Source organism: Lates calcarifer, linkage group LG2, assembly GCF_001640805.2.
Source record: "Lates calcarifer isolate ASB-BC8 linkage group LG2, TLL_Latcal_v3, whole genome shotgun sequence".
Lineage (NCBI taxonomy): Eukaryota > Metazoa > Chordata > Actinopteri > Centropomidae > Lates > Lates calcarifer.
This window is the reverse complement of record NC_066834.1, coordinates 1,030,004-1,047,554: the sequence shown is the minus strand read 5'-3', so window position 1 is coordinate 1,047,554 and position 17,551 is coordinate 1,030,004. Positions and strand designations below refer to the sequence as shown.

Below are 17,551 nucleotides of genomic sequence, written 5' to 3'. Positions count from 1 at the left end.
TAAAAGTATGTAAAAGTAAAACTAATAAAACATTACATATAAAACTTATATACACTAATGATAATTAACTATGAGTCAAAAAAAATTACAGCTCAATATGAATGCTTCATAATACCTTCTTTTGTGTAACATTATCTCACACAAGAGGAGCAACTACAATCAGATAATCATTTGAACATTATTTAGAAATATATATAGAGATTAATACAAACAAAGCAAAAATATGGAATATATGGGAACAAAAAGGAACAATATAACCAAGTTAACTAATGTACATCAACACAGATCTTTTCGAGTTGTAAAGAAATGAGTCGTGATGACTTTAACATTCAGAACACGTCTTCAGCTCAGGTTCTTACGCCCACTCTTTGTGATCATGTATCCCAGTGTGAGAGCGCTGCGACAGTACTGTAACATGTCATGTTGGAAAAATCCAACTAATCCTCTTCTTGTTATTGTGAAGGCAAAACTGAGAAACAGTAGTTTTACAAGGATCAAGAGACGCAACAGGAAGCAACAGGAAAATGAATGTTTCTCAGCCGCAGAGCAACAAGAGGGAACTACACAGCTGAATATAACCAAATAAAATATGAGTGTATAAATATCATAATTACAGACTAAAGGGGAACTTCAGGCCGCTTGTGTTTAAAAACAGAAGAGGGAATGGCAGTTGTTTAGGAAATGGTTCCATTGATTTTGAGTGTGTTTCAGGGTGTTTCTGTGTAAAGAGTTAAAGTTTGTCCTCAGTGTTCAGGATGACACTCTGCCTCAATATGTCGCTTGATTTTTTTTTACATATAGGTGGAATTGCTCAACCTCCACCAGCAATTATTTCACATGTGTTAACATTTAAACGCAATCCAGAGGTTTTACTCATAACCGACGTGGGCTTTTTACGTATTGCGTCATCGGTGTGGGCGTGTCTCCCGGAGCGAGCGGCTCGGTCCGTCTGCTGACAACAAACATGCGCTGCAGGAGGAGGAGGAGCGAGGTGGAGGTGGAGGAGGTGGGGGGAGCAGCCGAGTGACAGCGGACACAGTGAAGCAGCTCTGAACAGTCACAAGTGAAGAGCGGAGGTCTGAGCACGAGCCCGAAGCTTCTCTGGGAGTCAGAGAGGAAACACTGAGGGCTCCGGTCTCCTCAGCCGGAGGGAGTGCGATGCCCTCTGACTTTATCTCCCTTTTCAGCGGGGACCTCGACCTGACTTCTCCCAGATCCTTGTACTCTAGAGGTGAGAAACAGCAGCTCCTGCTCTGTGTGAGTGTGTGAGTGAGTGTGTGTGTGTTGTGCTGTTTGTCGCTCTTGTTTCTCGTTGTTCGGTGTGTAAATGTGTGTGTGGAACTACCTGGCCGTGGTCGTCTTCCTGCATGTGTGTGTCAGTCACCCCCCCCCCCCCCCCCGGTCACATGCCTGCAGATTGTGTCTCTGTCTCTGTCTCGTCTTCTCTGGATGAAGGTGAAGAAGCTTTTTTTGTTTTCTTTTTCCGACCTGAAGCCCTCAGCAGCTGCACGAGCACCGGTCAGACCAGTTTACTTCAGGCCATCAGTGCCCCCCCCCCCGCCCCCGCCCCCTCCGGGGCCACCACGCTGGCCTCCTCGCGGTGGCGCTGGTGAGCCCGTTGACATAAAGTATTTGTGGCCATACAGCAGGTATGGGAGCCTCAGGCGACCCTCAGGTAGATCTGAACTGAACTGAACTCAGGAGACCAGAGAGTCAGTGTGAGGAGAGAGGAGACATCCATTTAATGACCTCCTCTCACTCTTATATGGAAATATGCTGTTCAGCATCATCACCAGCAGCTGTTCTCTTTGTCATTTTCATTTTGAAATCTGTCTTTTTAGCCAAACAGGAGAAGAATCCAACTGGCCAAAGGCCCAAAGACAAAGTAAAGTAATGATCGTGAATCACTCAGTGTGCTGTTAGCTGCTGCTGTCAGTTTTGCTTTTGATTCTCTGAAAAGTCAGTTTCAGACTTTCATTGCTTCTCATGCAGCCGATAAATCAGCTGAGACTCCTTAGAAATCGAGCGTGTTCTTAAGCCTGCCGGTGTTTGCTCACTAATCACACTATTGTGTGTTTGTGTCAGGTTGGTGGACTCTGAGTGTGAGAGAGGTGAGGTTAGTTTTGCATCTTGCCGACAGGGCCAATCCCCCCCACCACCCACCCTCCCACCTTCCTGCAGGATTGCCCTTTTGGTTGAAGAGAAAAATCCCATTCATCTCTGAATTCCTCAAATTATTGAAGAGTCACCGGTCTGCACCTGGAGAAGGAGGGAATCTGTGCAGACTGTGTGTGGATGCTTGTTGGGTTGTTTGTTTGAGTCAGGCTGAGCCACAGAGACTGTTAAAGCATGATGAGGAGGGAACACATATTTTTAGCATGCGAGCAGTTCAGGGAATACCAAGGAAAAATACCACGCTGCAACAATGGCTCAGGATGGGAATGCTGCTCACAGCAGCCTCTGTGGTCGCTACAGGACTGCAGGTTAATGGACGTGGTCATAAAATGTCTTCCCACTAGTTTCCCATCAAAGGTGAGGAATGTCATGGCGTTCCTGTAAAGCCTATCCATCCAGGTTAACAATTGTAGAACCTCAGATCTTGACATAGTTTTGTTTTAAGTTTTTTTTATTGACCCCCGCTGAAGCCTGGTCGAACATTAACCCTGTGGCTGCTCTGTGTGTAAACCTGGGCTTAAATAGCACTCTATTAATATTGACTGCTGTGTTAAGCAAACTTAGCGGCATGCGCTTAAAATACTCGAGTGCCCTGAAAGCCTGTTGATATCAGATGATGAAAGAAAAAACATCAGAGAGAACAAATGTGCTGTTGCTTTAGCTCAGTGTCTTTTCTGCCGTACAGAAACCAGAGGCTGGACTCTGAACCCAAATCTGTATTTGTAAAGATCAAAATCATCTTCCCTGTGAGCTCATTATTCAGTAGTGCTGTGACCTGGAGGTCGTCGTAAATGTAATGAGATAGAGACAGTGTTTTGTTGGCGTCCGGGACATTCTTTACTTCATTGGTTTAACATCAACCCCAACCAGTTCTGCATATTTCAGACAGTCAGGTTACCTGTGATCAGTTTCAGTGTGTTGCAAGGGAAGCAGCTGTGTGAGCGTGCTTGATGTGGTGCTGGTCTTTGTTGAACTCTTTCTTTTTGGAATCATATTGTGAAGAAGCACTGTTTTCCCAGATAATGGCGACCATGTGCGTAGTGCACGCTCAGCCGGCCGACCCAGGATGAGACAAAAACATCAGATACAACTGCAGATGTTCATCGTGAGCCTCTGGTTTGGGCCTCAGGGCTCCATGGTCGTCTCTGAATCCTTGGTGTTGTGTCTGTCCCACTGTGGATTGTCCAGACTTTCCTCTTCCTGCTAGCCTTACTGCACTTTGACTGAGGTGGAGTTTGTAGTATTGACTCTGAATTTCTTTGATCTTTATTGACATTGACACAAGGCTACTGTACATTCAGCTGACTTCATGACACATCCAAAGAGGAGCTGGATAAAAGTGGATCTAATGAGCGAAAACAAGTTGGAGAAACCAAACGCAGCTTCATTTAAGTCCTACAAAACCAAACCATGTAGTGATGCAAATTACTCACACCTCTAAATGTGCTGTGGATTTACTTCCTTACCTTCCTTTAAATCCCTGTGATTAATCATTAACACAAACCAAACTTCAGTAAAAACTCTAATCAGGGTCAGGTCAAAATATCACCTCCTCTGGTATTTACTGCACACGTGTGACTTTGTTTTGGCCGCGGCAAATCAATGTATGAGTGGTTTAACCTGTCGAGGCCATCCTGAAGTGTTCTTTGTGTGCGTGTGTTTGTGTTTTGAAGTCTTGAGCAATTGCATGTATTTTGAAATTGCGGCAAATTTCTACATTTTCTGTCAAACCTGGAGAAGATCTTCATCCTTCCTTCGGTTGTTTTACCTTTATAATAATAAAATCAGTAATAAAACAAAAGAAAAATAGTGAAATGACAATAAGTAATAATTCTGAAATATCAGTAAAATATTGAAAAGTTACTGATGAATATTAGTCAAATATAAAACACTGTACATTATATTTACTCTGATTGCTGCCGTCTAATATTTACTTTAGTGATAGTTAAACTGCCCACTCAGTGATATTGCTACTGTTAGTATGTGTGTTTTGTCAGAGGAGATGTAACATCTTTGGACTGTGATAGGTTTATGTTTTAGTTTAAGAGTTTAACACTGTTTAAAGCACTTTTACAGCTTTATGATCTGCGATCAAGTTGTCAGCAAACTCATAAAAACCTCTAAAATATTACAAGTGTGTAGTGCATGCTTGGTTTTTTGACCTTTGTCGTCGTGGCCTGTTTAAGGTGAAATCTACAGTGGTTTACATGCAGTATATTTATTCTGCTTCTGTGTGTTCTGCTGGATTTCTGTTGTGTCCCATCACTTATAGTTTAGTTCAGTTCATCTGTAGACAGTGTCGTCTTCACAGGCCAAAACGCAGAGAGAAAGATTCACGTTCATTCATTTTAGTGCCGATGAAGAGTGCAGGAGGCCATGACGCCTAACGCTTTTGTTTCCAGTCATCTTGTGGAAGATTTCTCACGCTCGTCTGTGAAAAGCCCAGAGCAGCTGTGAGATCTAACATCCACCCCTTGTGTTTCTCTCCAGAGCAAGATGATTCTGAACTAAGACATTAAATATTGAGCATGGTGAATCTTGGCTGGAAGGAGTCTTTCCATTGGCAGACGAGAAGCCGCAGTTAAGGTGTCGCCAGCTCATAACAAGGCTCACACACACTGTGTAACACACAGTACCTGAATCACAACCCACTGAACCTCAGTTTACTCAAACAACTGTACCAGCAGGTCTGAAGCAGAGGCCCGGTCTGTCTGTATTGTCTGAGCTCATAAAAAACAAATAATACAAAGCCCATTTCCAGAAACCTGTCAGACAGGAATACTGATTTTTATTTTACAGTACAGAGTCTGACATGTACACTGTAAGACCACAAAGCAGCTCCATGTAATCCAATATATCTGCCTTACAATAGAGCCTCCCTCTGTGAAGCTGATCATATTCAGTTTTAGTTGAGACTGAGCCAGAGAGCAGCTGATTCAAGAGGCTGAATGTAAAATACTAAAACAAGGTTAAATTGACCTTTAACATCTGTCTCACCATCTCTTCCTCTCTGTCTGCTGTCAGACCTGACTCATTTACAGCATCTCGTTGATAATGTGAATTATTCTCCTAATGGCTGCTCGTAATTAGCTCGTCTATCATCCTGCCATGTTGTCTTTTCATCTCGTGCAACCCCCGGAGCGATTCTGCTGTCGCTATTAGCAGTTGGCACTGATGCATTTAAGGCCCTGCTCTTAAAATAGGAATGATAATCACCAGTGTGGTGAGGTTAAGAGGAGGATCTGGATGCAGATGATGGACATGCAGGTGGCTGGATGGTCACACGTTTGTAGCCACGTACATTCAGGGTTTGGCTGTTTACGACTGGACAACTGGTCAAATTACCGAACAGACATCGCGCTGTTTGTGCCCCCGCTGGTACAGAAACTACAAACTGGACTCTAGATGAGCTGCATTAGAAAACAGAGTAGAGTCAGGCGTTGTTTTTACTCTATTTTCCAGGTCACATTGTTTTTGAAAATGAATTTTAGTGTGTCAGGTTTGGGAAAGTTTCCTATGGGTCATGGATTGGGTTGTAAAGTCTTCTACATGTCCCGTCACTAAGACTAGGAAACATGTCACCAGGTCATATGACACAGCCTGTCATACCACAGGGCTTCCTCAGAGAAGTACAATGACCTTCAGAAATGCTGAATACCTTTGGTGTAACATAGTCCAACAATCCCACAGCTCACGGTTGTGGTATCTCAATATCCTGTTTTAATTTCTTTTTTCTGAGTCATCTGCTGCTTCCTCGGCCGACTGGCAGGCCCGGAGTGAATAGCAGCACCACACCGTCTGATTTCCTCCTGCATCCTGTCATTGTTGGTGTGTTTTTTTAGCTGCCTTGATTAAAGTGACATATATGGGTTTGGATGCTGAGACTGGTAGGGCCAAGGCCATCAGAAAAGATGACAGCTTGTTGTAGCAGCTGAAAGCAGAAGGAACACGTCAGTCTGTTCTTTGTTAACGAGTAAGGTGATAACCATCATCACCTGGGCAGAGAATGGTTGGTGAAAAGTTAAAGGTACACTTGACTGTAGGCCGATAGATGATAGATGAAAAGAGTGACTGCAGGTAGCCATTTGTGCAGCTGCTGGTGATATGCCGAGTGTTGGTAAAAGTACTCACCTGTGAAACACTGAAGAAGGCGTAGCTGAAATATCTGTGCTGCTAAATTGTGAAACCTCCAGACTGTGTTATAGACACTTTAACCTTGAGTCAGGTTGTTCTGCCATCCTTAAAATCAAAGGTTATGTTTGCTTCTGGCCCCACACACAGCTGAATACTTTGCCTGAGGACGAGTCAGGACATGTCAAGGTGAACTTGGTCTCAGCTGAATAACTTTACATACGTTTATGTCGATGGTTTCTGTCCCCTTGGTCCTGTTGTTTTTCCTGCCTCCCAATGACACATTTCATTTCTTGTCTTCACTGAACTCAGGCACAGTTCATCAAATAATAATCAGTGTTTATTTTTATTACTAATACATTCTTATCTTTCATTTTTTATTTAGTTTTTCCTGCTGTGTTTGACTAATTCTCCTTATATCTCTCAGAAGTTTTAATCATTAGTCACTGTGTTAGTGAAAATCACATTTTATTATGTCAGTATTATTTTGTCATGGCCGGTCTTCTTCTTGCCGCTCCCTCCCATATCTTCCTCATGTCTGAGGGAGGTTTTTGTTTTTTTTAATGTGCTGAGTTAAGAGACGTCATCAGCTGAAATGACAGTGTTCATTTCTCATCGTCTCAGCAAGCCACGACCTGCTCCAACAGAAATATGACTGTACAACTTTTTTCTCGCTCCCGGGGTTTTATTTGCTCGCTGTGTATCCTGACATAAATCCTGTTTTAGCATGTGGGAAAGAGGAGTGAGCATGCCGTTTATTAAAGGATTATTTTTGAGGGGAACTTTTACCCCAAAGAATCAACAGAGATGACATCCACATTCATAAAAACCTGAAAATAAGTTCTGTCTCATTTTTACCTTTGATAAAACTGTCTGAGGCCAGAAGAAGCTAAAGCTTTGTGGTTGTGGTGTTTGCTGAATCTTGGTCACCTCTCCTGTGGTTAATTAGACTTGACATAAAATCTTCTGAAGTAATTAATAACTAAAGGTTTTCAGCTCAAGCAAATTATTATAAATCTGGAAAATAAAGTCATAAGGAAATAAAACCTGACAGCATGTAGAGTGTGTATAAAGCTAGAAGGGGAGACCTGCTGATCCTTTTTGTTTAAGACTTCTCACTTTACAACATTTTAGCATCAGGTTTCTGCTCCTACATTCTGAGTGCCTCAAAACTCAAACAGACCCTCCCAGTGTACGCTAACTGTTGACCCAGTGCCAGCCATTTTATCTGTTTATTTCTTATCAATAAAGTCAACAGCCTCCATCAGAAATCAGTCTGCACGGCTTCCTAAATGAGACAAGGTATTTTTAGATTGTGCTCACTGGGATTGTAGATGGATCTGCAGAAATACTAAATAAATACTGAAGAGATTTAGTTTTTAAAAGAGCAGTTTGACATTTTGGAGGTAGATGAAAAGACTGGTACCACTCTCATGTCTGTAAAGTAACTGTAAATCTACTGTGAGCTGCTGCTTAGCTTAGCTTAGCTTAGCTTAGCTTAGCTCAGCTTAGCTTAGCTCAGCTTAGCACAAAGATGAGAAACATGACAGAAATGACAATAAGAAATAAATAATAATGAAAAGATTGATAGATGAGTGTGGGTGGATTTCATTATCGTGGCTGAATGCATCCTTGTTTCCAGTCTTAATGCTAAGCTAAGCTAACAGGCTGCTGCTGTAGCTTCACATTTACCTAAACACCAGTACAGACATAAAAGTGGCATCAATCCTCTTCACTAACTCTCAGCAAGACGGTGAATATAAATATTTTCCAAAACGTTAAACCGTTCCTTGACTTGGAATTAGATTCTTTTATTTTGATGCACTAAATGTTTGCTCTGACACAGAAATAAAGAACGATGTAGCTCACCAGCTAACTGCTTTGCAAATCTAAACTCAGTGTTGCTGATTGCAGGTTCAGATTAGACGCAGCTAACATGGCAGCTCGGTGACGTCGCTGTCGGTGAGTGTCTGCGTGCGATGTTGCTTAAGGCTCTTCCTGTTGCCTCAGCACTGCTTTCCTGTGAGAGGGACAGAAATGCCTGTGTTGGCACACTGAATGTTTTGTTGAACACTTCTTTTATTACTGTAGGCTGTTCTTTTTGTGTGTGTGCATATGCATGCGTGTGTGTGCGTTTATGGTGATTCATTTATTGAAAACAGACACAGTCATTTCTCGTCATCAGTCAGGCCCGACTTCATTGGAAGCATTCTGATATTTATGTATCTGTGTGAAAGCACGACTGCTCTCTGCTACACACAGAGGTTTGTTCACATGGCCTAATAACACTCTGACTCTGCTGTGAGGATATTGAATCCCACTAACGACCCACTTTGTAGCTGGGCGGTTCGGCTCCTCGCAGGAGCCTCGGTGGGCCGTTTGGTCAGGTCAGGATCGTGTTGGGTGTTTGTTGAAAGCGAGTCATGTAAACTGATGCCTGGAGGTCGCTCCTGGTCCCTTCAGGATTAGCTGCACTGAAAGAGCGACATGCCACAAACCCTCAGCCTGGTGTGACACAAACGACTTAGTCCGCTCTAAATCCTGACTGGCTTTGATTTTCTCAAACAACTGTGCAGAAACAATAAAACATACCAGACCTTTTCTGTAAGCACTCTGAGGTCTGTGAGACTGTAGGAAGTTGTTTATATTTCTAACTAAAGCTGCTGTGAAGAGAGAATATCTACGGTTTCCACCAAACATTTGTTCTTGGCCTGAGCTCTGTTTTGCAGATGCAGTCGTTCTTTGCTTTGGTGTTTCTCTACACTTGACTGTAGGCCGATGTGTGGCTTGTGTCCAATGTAAATAGACCTTCTACATAACTAAGGTCCGTATCAAATGAAAATGGAGGTCAGTTTATCTTCCTTGTGCTCAGTGATGACAGTGACAGAGCAGCTGATTCTGTTCTGAGATCAGTTACAAAGATGCTCAAGGTAGAAATAACTTCATCAATCTGATGTCATGCAAGTTCATTTAAATAGTTTAATAATAAACAGTAGCCTTGTGAATACTCTCACTTCTTGGCTAAAACTCTTCTCTCTCTGTTTCCTTCAGTGGTTCTTACAGTTCAACAATCAAACGATCAGAAACGTGACATGTGACTGAAACTCAACAGTTAAAGGAGCAGGACACAGTAACTGTGATTCTCACACATCTTCTCTGCTGTAGTGTGGCAACTCTTGTCTGTTTCTTCATCACGTTAACAATGATGGTGCCATGATCCTTCCTGAATGCAGTAGCTGGTTCAATGCAATGATAATGCCAGCAATTATAATGGCTGCTATTGTGCAGTAGGCACTGTAAGCTTCTTCTTTCAACATGTTTGAGTCATCGTGTCTGATGTAATTGTTTGGCGTATGATTGTGACAAACTCTGCAGTCATAAATGAAAGTTATGTGACCTATATCCTGGAAGTAGGTGATTTATATTATCAGGCAATTTGAGGATTAGTTTATGTGGAGTAAAGTTGTGATTTTCTGAGTTGAGCTGCAGTATAATCACATAAAACTGTTTACGCTCACCTCAGATCATATGATAAACAGATTATAATGTAGATAAGAGTTCACAAATAAAGAAATGAATAATCCATGTAGGAAATATCAAGAAGTCTGAAGCCTCCACTGAATCCATGTTCAGGACACTTTGATGTGTGTTTTAACAGACTCAGAGTGTAATACGTTGTCAGCTCTGCAGGCAGGTCGTGTATTAATCATCACATTACCTGCAATCGGATGAATGCGTCTCTGTTCATCGCGGCTGTCACGAGTTGCTGCTCATAGTATTTTTGGATTTTCTTGCGTGCGGCTGTTCCCTGCTGCCACCTGTCACTGGGAAAAAAAAAAAAAAGTTAATGACCACAAAAGTAACACCCACTGGATGTTTGTGTCTTATCGCAGGTATGTTCACCCTGCCTCCTCATCCACGGAGGCTTGCATCATGTCACGCCACATGCTCCTTTGACGAGTTGATCCAGCTTGTAGATGTAGGCTGTGAGTTTATTGGGTAAATTACAAATGAACTGTTGCAGTAATAAAACAAGTTGTGCAGTTTGTGAAGGTGTTGAACTGTCCACCTTCACAGATACTGCAGATGTAACCAGATTAACCCTCATGTTGAAATATGCTGATGTGTTGGCATTTTGGACAGAAAGTTACAGGAAATTAGATATGAATCAGCTCGAGAAGTCAGCGTTAAAAACCACTGCATGTCATGATGTGATAATAATTTAAGAGCAAAAAATTGAAATGATGTATCAGCCAACATTGATTTTTAACTCCGGAACATAAACAAACATTTATGTCCCTCAGATTTGATTATTTAAGAGAAGTTTTCCAGTTTATCAGTGGTTTGACAGTTTATCATCTGGACTCTAATAACAATAATAATAACTAATAATGATTCTGACATTATGTGAATATATCGTCCAGATACTGACAGGTTCAAACAGAGGACTGTCACTAACAGCTGAACCTGCTACTTTAATAAATGTACCACCCAAATGGGAATGAATTTAAAACTTCATTATCCATAAAGTGTTGAGTATAAATTAATCAGTTGTAATTAGTTTTAAAAAAAGATGAACATTGTGGCTTAATTATTTATTAATATTAGACCAGAGTTGTGTAAATCCTGCGTTAGAATAAATCCTGCATTAACTTTGCCTTAATTAACTGAGTGTAATAAGATAATATGTGATGACATGTCACAGAGACTGAGATTGAGATTTTTTGCCACAGTGTTGTAAAGTTGTTCGTGTAATATCCTGCAGTGTTAATGCTCACTTCTTCTTTTGATAATGCCCTTTGATTTTCACATTATCTCACGAGAGACGCAAACGCTCAGAAGACTCGTCCCCTGATCTGTGTTGCTATGGAGTCCCTGGCAGCCTTCATGTAGGCTTGGCTGTAAACATTTCAGGGTTGTTGTACATGGTTTGCTGCAGGTGCCAGCCCTTTCACTCGTCTTTTTTGCCGTCTGTGCTCGGATTAATCTCCAAATGTCCCAGCGAGGTGAGCTTAATCTTATCCTCCCCATCACTTTTTGTTCAGCACGAGTCCAAAAATCTCCACCTTGTGTATTTTGGTCGCCTGAATTTTCAAAGATAACTAGGTTATTCTGTTGCTTCATTTCTGCTTGACAGGATTCCACATGACAATACCTCTAACCTGTTGGGCAGGTTGAAGTACAGAAAAGGGTCTGGGAGCACAGTAAACAAGACAGGGAGAGGGAGGGAGGGAGCTGGAGTGGAGGAGGGGGACAGAAGGGGAGTTAAATCAGTCACTCAGCCAAAAAACCAGTGCCACGCCCCAGGTGCCAGGGCTAGTAAGAGCAAGCAGCAGGAATGTGAGGGAAATGAATGGGAGTGTAAGTCCTGCCATTCACATGGTGAGTGCTTTCTCTTTTCACCTTTAGCCTGCACTACTTACCATATACACATATCACAAGGTATGGTGAGGGTCTAAAGAGCAAAACTGTTTGACTGTTGCCTCCAAAAGTGTCTGGCTTTATGCAGGATTTCTGACCTGGGTGTGTGGTTTGTTGTTTTTGCTTCTGTTTACACTGAGTGGAAACTAAACCTGTGAGACGGTTAATGAAGGCGGCTGCTTCTCAGTGGAGCTGATACTCATCACAGTGTGTTTTAGCAAGAGTAGACCTGATCAAAACCAACCACACGAGCGTGGAGTCTGTCAGTGTGAACATTTTTGGTCGAGCTTTAATCTGTTATTATGATGATCACAGACGGACAGAAAATGAAAGGTTCTCCTCGGTGGTCAGTGGTCTGCACAACACGACTGCAGTCAACTTAAAATCAAAACATCACGTGGTGTGTGAGTCAGTACGGTTTATTTCCCAGCTAACGAGGCAGAGCCTTTTTATTTTTTTTAAGCTTCTCCTGTGTGAAAGGGACAGTGTTTTGTCACGTGGAAATAAAGAATTGCACTCTGTCTGCTTGTGAGGAAACAAATATGCAGCAAAATAAGCATTTTTTTTTCTTCTTCAGTTTTTAAAAACGTCAGGGGACTGTGGAAACACTTTGAACAGGCCAGCCAGTGATTCGAGACCACTGCTCTCAGAGAAGAGTACATATTTTCTGTCTGTGCGGTTGGCAATCTGTTTACTGGAAGAGCTGCTCACTCAGAGCACATGTTGCTGCATGTGCAGTCAGTCAGTGAGCCCCGAGAAGACTGTAGAGTTAAAGTGTAAGTGCAGGGGCAGAGAAAGTGTTTTTGTGGAAGCTGGTGGTGGTGGTGGGGGCGGGGGGCGTTTGTGTGCGTGTGCATGCATGTGTGTCTGTGATTTTGTTTGGAGAACTTTGCAAATAACCAGCGAAACCACACTAGAATCCTGTGTGTATGTGTGGTTCAGTGTGAGTTATATGAGTTTGCTGAGCCCAGATTTAAGCTCCCTTTCTGGGAACCAGCATTCCCTGCTCTTCTAAAGCGAGCTGTAAGAGACTGGAGGGCTTTGGGAATGAAGAGGCATGGGCTGGTTTCAGTATGTCCCAGGTTTGTCTATTGTACACAGCGAGTGGTAACAATGGGAGGGTTAAGTATCTGATATACACACCGAACCCTGGGACTCAGCTGCAAGTAATTAAAGCTGGCAGTTGGCAGAGAAGAGAGTCAGGCGACTGTAATGGCCGCTCTAAGTTCATACCATAATATTTGGATGATGAATCAGGCTGCTAGTAAAAGTGTTGTCATGCTGTTGACCCAAGGCTTTCTCCCCTCCCCATGTCCTGTTGGGCCTGAGGGAGGCACAGAGCAGAGAGAAAGGCTTTGTACGACCCTGCTGCCTGTCAGTAATGAGATCTGCTGTTTATTTGGTATGCTGCAGCTTTTGCTTTGACCTCATTAGTCTGGTCGTTCTGTGCCTTTGTTCGTCCTCGAGGTGTATCCAGAGCCCAGAGTTACCACGTTAGCTGTAATGTCACGGATAATCTTCAGAGACGACACTCAGACAGAGGACGCTGAGGTTCACATAGTTTTACTGACCTGCTCTTGAAGTAATCCATTACAAGATGTAGCTTGGATGTTAGCCGTAAGGACGGTCACCAAGGGCTGCAGCTAGTGATTATTTTAATCTCTTGTTTTATCTGACTAACTGTCCAAAACAGAACTTAAACAATGAGTTGATAATAAAAATAGTGGCTGATCAGTTGCAGCTCCAGTCTCAGGCCTTAAAGGGGAACTCCACCAGGTTTACAGAGTGAAGTCTGTTTATAGGGGAGAGCTGCTGCTACGTTCAAACAGTTATATGCAAAGTCTGTTGTGGCTCCAGAGGAGCTGAATGAAAACTGATGGAGTGCCTCAGGTGATGTTACCTGAGGTCGGAGCTGAAGGTTAGGAGTTTGAAAAAGAAAAAAAAAAACAATGAAAACAAAAACCCTGGAAGTGTGGAGTTAGACAGAACGGAGCTCGCTGGGCCTCCACCAGCATAACACACCCAAACTCTGACAGAACTGTTGGTGGTTGGGTTGCATTGTGGGTAATCTAGAAGAAGGTGGAGTGCAGTGTGAAATCAGTGGAGTGCTCCTTTAAGAGGTTTCTTTCTGTATTCACTCAGAACGATTTATTCAGATTGTTAACGAGCTCACTTCACTTTTCCTCCCAGTCTAAAGTCACTTTTTAGGTTCCTCTTCAGAGTCTATCTACCAGCTCATCAGACAGTGGACTTTTTTAATCTACCATCTCGGTGTTAATAGGCAGCAGTGCTGCATGATGAGGCCGAGCTTGGCCATAATAAAGAGGTGGAAGCCCGTTTGGCATCTGAACTGAGCGTGGAATCATCGAGCATTGTTCCCTGTGTAGCATTAGTATTTCCTCGTCCTTTATCAGACTCGATGCCAACCAGGTCGCACGTCTGTTGTTGTGATTGCATAAGAGTTGTGATACATTTCTGTGTAACACTGATCACAACATCAACATGACATTGAGTTAAATAGAGAAATGTACAGCATGATGCAAGACAGCAAGACGTCATGTCATATTTCATACAACCAATTAGTCATTGAACCGACACATTTGAATCATGATTCTCATTTTTCTAAAGAAAACTACATTTGTCTATTTTCATCTTATCTGCCCCCCCCCCTCCTCGTCTCTCTACAGAATCAGTGTATGACCTTCTTCCCAGAGAGCTGCAGCTGCCTTCCTCCTCTCAGCACATCCCGAAAGTCATGAGCCAAAAGAGCGGCGGCGAGGCCGGGCCTCCCCCTTCAGCTTCTCTAGCATCAGGTAGGATCCCGCTCCTTCTGTCCTTATGTCTCCTCTGCGAGCAGGACTCATCATGCCCCACCTCAAAAAACATAACTCCTATAACAGTCTGTACCTGTAGGCAAACAAACACCTGCGTACGGCAGGAAAGCCAGTCAGACAAGCAGCCTGCTGCTGTGTGATCCTCACATGTTCGTCCACAAAAACAGTGCGAGAGGGAAGTTATGTCACTGGAGCATAGTCAACTGAACATGCCTGCTATCTGTACCTGCTTGTGCAGCGTGAAATATTTGCTTGAGAAGATTGTTGTAATCTACTATACGTTGCTGTGTCTGGCAACAACAGACATTTAAAATGTGGGTCAGGTACAACAGGTTCAGACAGTGGAGCCCTCAGGCTTTAGCAGTTCTTCATGTTGTATTATCGACTTAACGTTTGTAATGTTTGATTAATTCAAGTATAAACTGAACACAGTTCCCTATGATGATGTGAAACCCTGACAAAGCTAATTATTTCACAGCTTTGCTTGCTCAGCACAAAGTCCTTGGTTGTCACATTTGTTTTTTAGAAACTTAGGAAGCTTCGAGTGGCTTAATGGCACAATTCAAACTATGGTTGGTTGTTGTTGTACATTTTTTTTTCCCTGTAGGAAATGAGCAACATCTCGATCATGATTCTTGTGTGGACAGATGGAAAATGGTCACTTGCAACATTTTAGTTTGATTAATGCATTTTAGATGAACCACAGATGTTTTGCTGGATGTGTGATTGGTGGGCAGTTTTTCACTCAAGCAGTCGCTGGAAAAAGATGCATTTTTCACAAAAGTGAGCGGTTGGATCGTCTGGTTTTATGCTGACGTTAAAACAAAATGAGTGTGCAGTGAATACACAACAAAGTGCACACAGGTTTGAAGAGTATATAGAGAATCATCTTCAGTTCTTTGGTATCTCATCCTCCCTGTTGGTAAACGACAAAAGGCAGGAAACTGACTGTGGGCTCAGGAACTCCAGGATACTGTGTGTCAGCTGTGTTGTGTTCATTTTATTGAAAATTTGTTTGGGAACATGCACCGTTAAAGTGTCCACTCCTGTTGGACTGACTTGGATTTTACTTCCTTGCCTGATCCTGTCTCCAGCGGTCACTGTGGAGTAAAGGGAAGTGTCCACATTAAACCGTGAGTGTAAAGAACAGGTTGTTGCCGGAGGCCCCCAGCACTCACAGGTCACCACTTTAAAAACCATGTATGTAGCGTTAACTAATCAATAATGGGCTGAAACCTGTTTTAATGAGTAGCATTTGTTCTGTTCTTGTCACCTAAGTGTTAATGCTTCTAAAGGCAGATTGTTTTCACGTGGACCATCTCTCCGAGTCTGATCATTGAGTCGACTCGTGATGTCTTTGTGTTGTGATACTCGCTCAGAAGGACACCACCTCCGTACGCTGCATGTGCCTCTTTCTCTTTCCAGTTGTGTGTTTTGCAAACTAATGAGTCACCAAACAATCCAGAATGTCAACAGCAGTCTAACTCTTTTTAACGATCTGCAACTTAACCACACTTCTCCCCACTCTTCATCTAGTTCATTGTAACTATTTGAATGCTTCTGAAATTACAGTGTATGTCAGCATGCTGGAGCTACAGTTTTTTTTTGACAAACAAAATACCCTGTGTTATTTTATTTTTTTTTCAATCTGAATAAATTGTTACTGTTCAGCTCTTATTGCTCATTCGCTGTCTCGTTTTTATATTCCAGGAAGTTCCCTCTGAAGCAGGGAGTGTCTGCATATAAAATGGTCTGCAGTTCTCTGCTTCATAGGTCAGAAGCTTGTTTATTTTGTCTCTGTGGCTACGTCCAGTCCCAACCAAATGAACTTTTGTAGCAAAAAAAAAAGGAAAAAGAAAATCGAAAAGAAAAGCTCCAATAATTGGCATGCATCTTACTTTGCATATGTTTTGAACTTCCCTCTCCATTTCATCATTTTGGCTAATTTGTTTTTTTCAGTTGAACATGCACAAAATGCTAAAGATAAATTCACTCAGCACATTTTTTTTGTTGTTTACTTCACCTTATCTCAGTTTTTTAAATACGAGGGACTGCACCACCTCTCATCTTTTCTTCAGCCCCGTCTTAGTCGTACCCACACTGTGCTTCACATACATTTACACATCCTCAGATCACCACACACACACACACACACACACACACACACACATAAAAGATCCACTGAAAGGAGGGAAACTTTTAATTGGATGTTTAAAAAAAACGAAGCAAAAGCAAAGATAAACAATCATCAACAGATTTTGCTGCTTAAATGGGACTGCTAGCCAACACTGGTTGAGATGCCTTTATTCACTGTCTAATTATTTGCACTGTAGATGCCATGTCCTCTTCTATGACCATGGAAGGCCCCCGCAGTGCTTTTTCCACCTCTTCCAGCTCCACCATACATTCCAGTTCTTCAGCCAGTGACCAGAACCCAGTTCACGGCACCAATGCTGACCCAGAGGACGCCAGGAGCAGCAGAGCGGTACCAGAGGTCGTCGGAGCAGAGAGCGGGAACGGGAACGGCGGCGGCAGCTGCAGGGGGAGCAGTGAGCTCGGAGGAGGGAGAGGTGTGACGTCCCAGGAGGCCCAGCCACACCACCAGATGACCCCGTCTAAACGCCGCACCGTACTGAACATCTCCCCGCCGCCGCAAGACTTGTTCGATGACAGTCGCATGTCCTGCCAGGACGAAGCGTCCTTGGACTCAGAGCAGAGCAACAGCATCTGGATGGATGACTCTCTCTCCAACTTCAGTATCATGAGCTCTGTCTCTTACAATGACAACACAGAGGTACCACGGAAGTCCCGCAAACGTACTCCCCGACAGAGGCCCGGTCCGAAGTCTGTGCCTGCACAGGAAGCCAGCATGGACGTGTTTGATGCCGACAGCGCCAAAGGCCCACACTTTGTCCTGTCACAGCTCGGCCCTGACAACAAGACGGGACCAAAAGGAAGGTCTGTGTAAACTTTAGATGTACTCAGTTTGA

The 17,551-nt window shown here is 43.0% G+C and overlaps 1 protein-coding gene across 5 annotated transcripts in view; it reads left to right on the top strand.

The window, feature by feature from the left end:
• Window positions 1–920: 920 nt before the first annotated feature.
• The window catches only part of nfat5b (nuclear factor of activated T cells 5b), a 29,438-nt gene continuing 12,807 nt past the window's right edge, over window positions 921–17,551 (top strand). The window contains exons 1-4 of one of the 5 annotated variants that reach the window (XM_051073513.1): window positions 1,211–1,231; window positions 14,415–14,540; window positions 16,272–16,334; window positions 16,895–17,519. In XM_051073513.1, the coding sequence (XP_050929470.1) occupies window positions 16,900–17,519 (620 nt within the window). In that variant the 5' untranslated portion in view covers window positions 1,211–1,231; window positions 14,415–14,540; window positions 16,272–16,334; window positions 16,895–16,899. Of the gene's footprint in view, window positions 1,232–12,360; window positions 12,504–14,414; window positions 14,541–16,271; window positions 16,335–16,894; window positions 17,520–17,551 lie in introns of those variants that run through there. The other 4 variants (XM_018687551.2, XM_018687548.2, XM_018687550.2 and 1 more) reach the window with 4 other exon arrangements.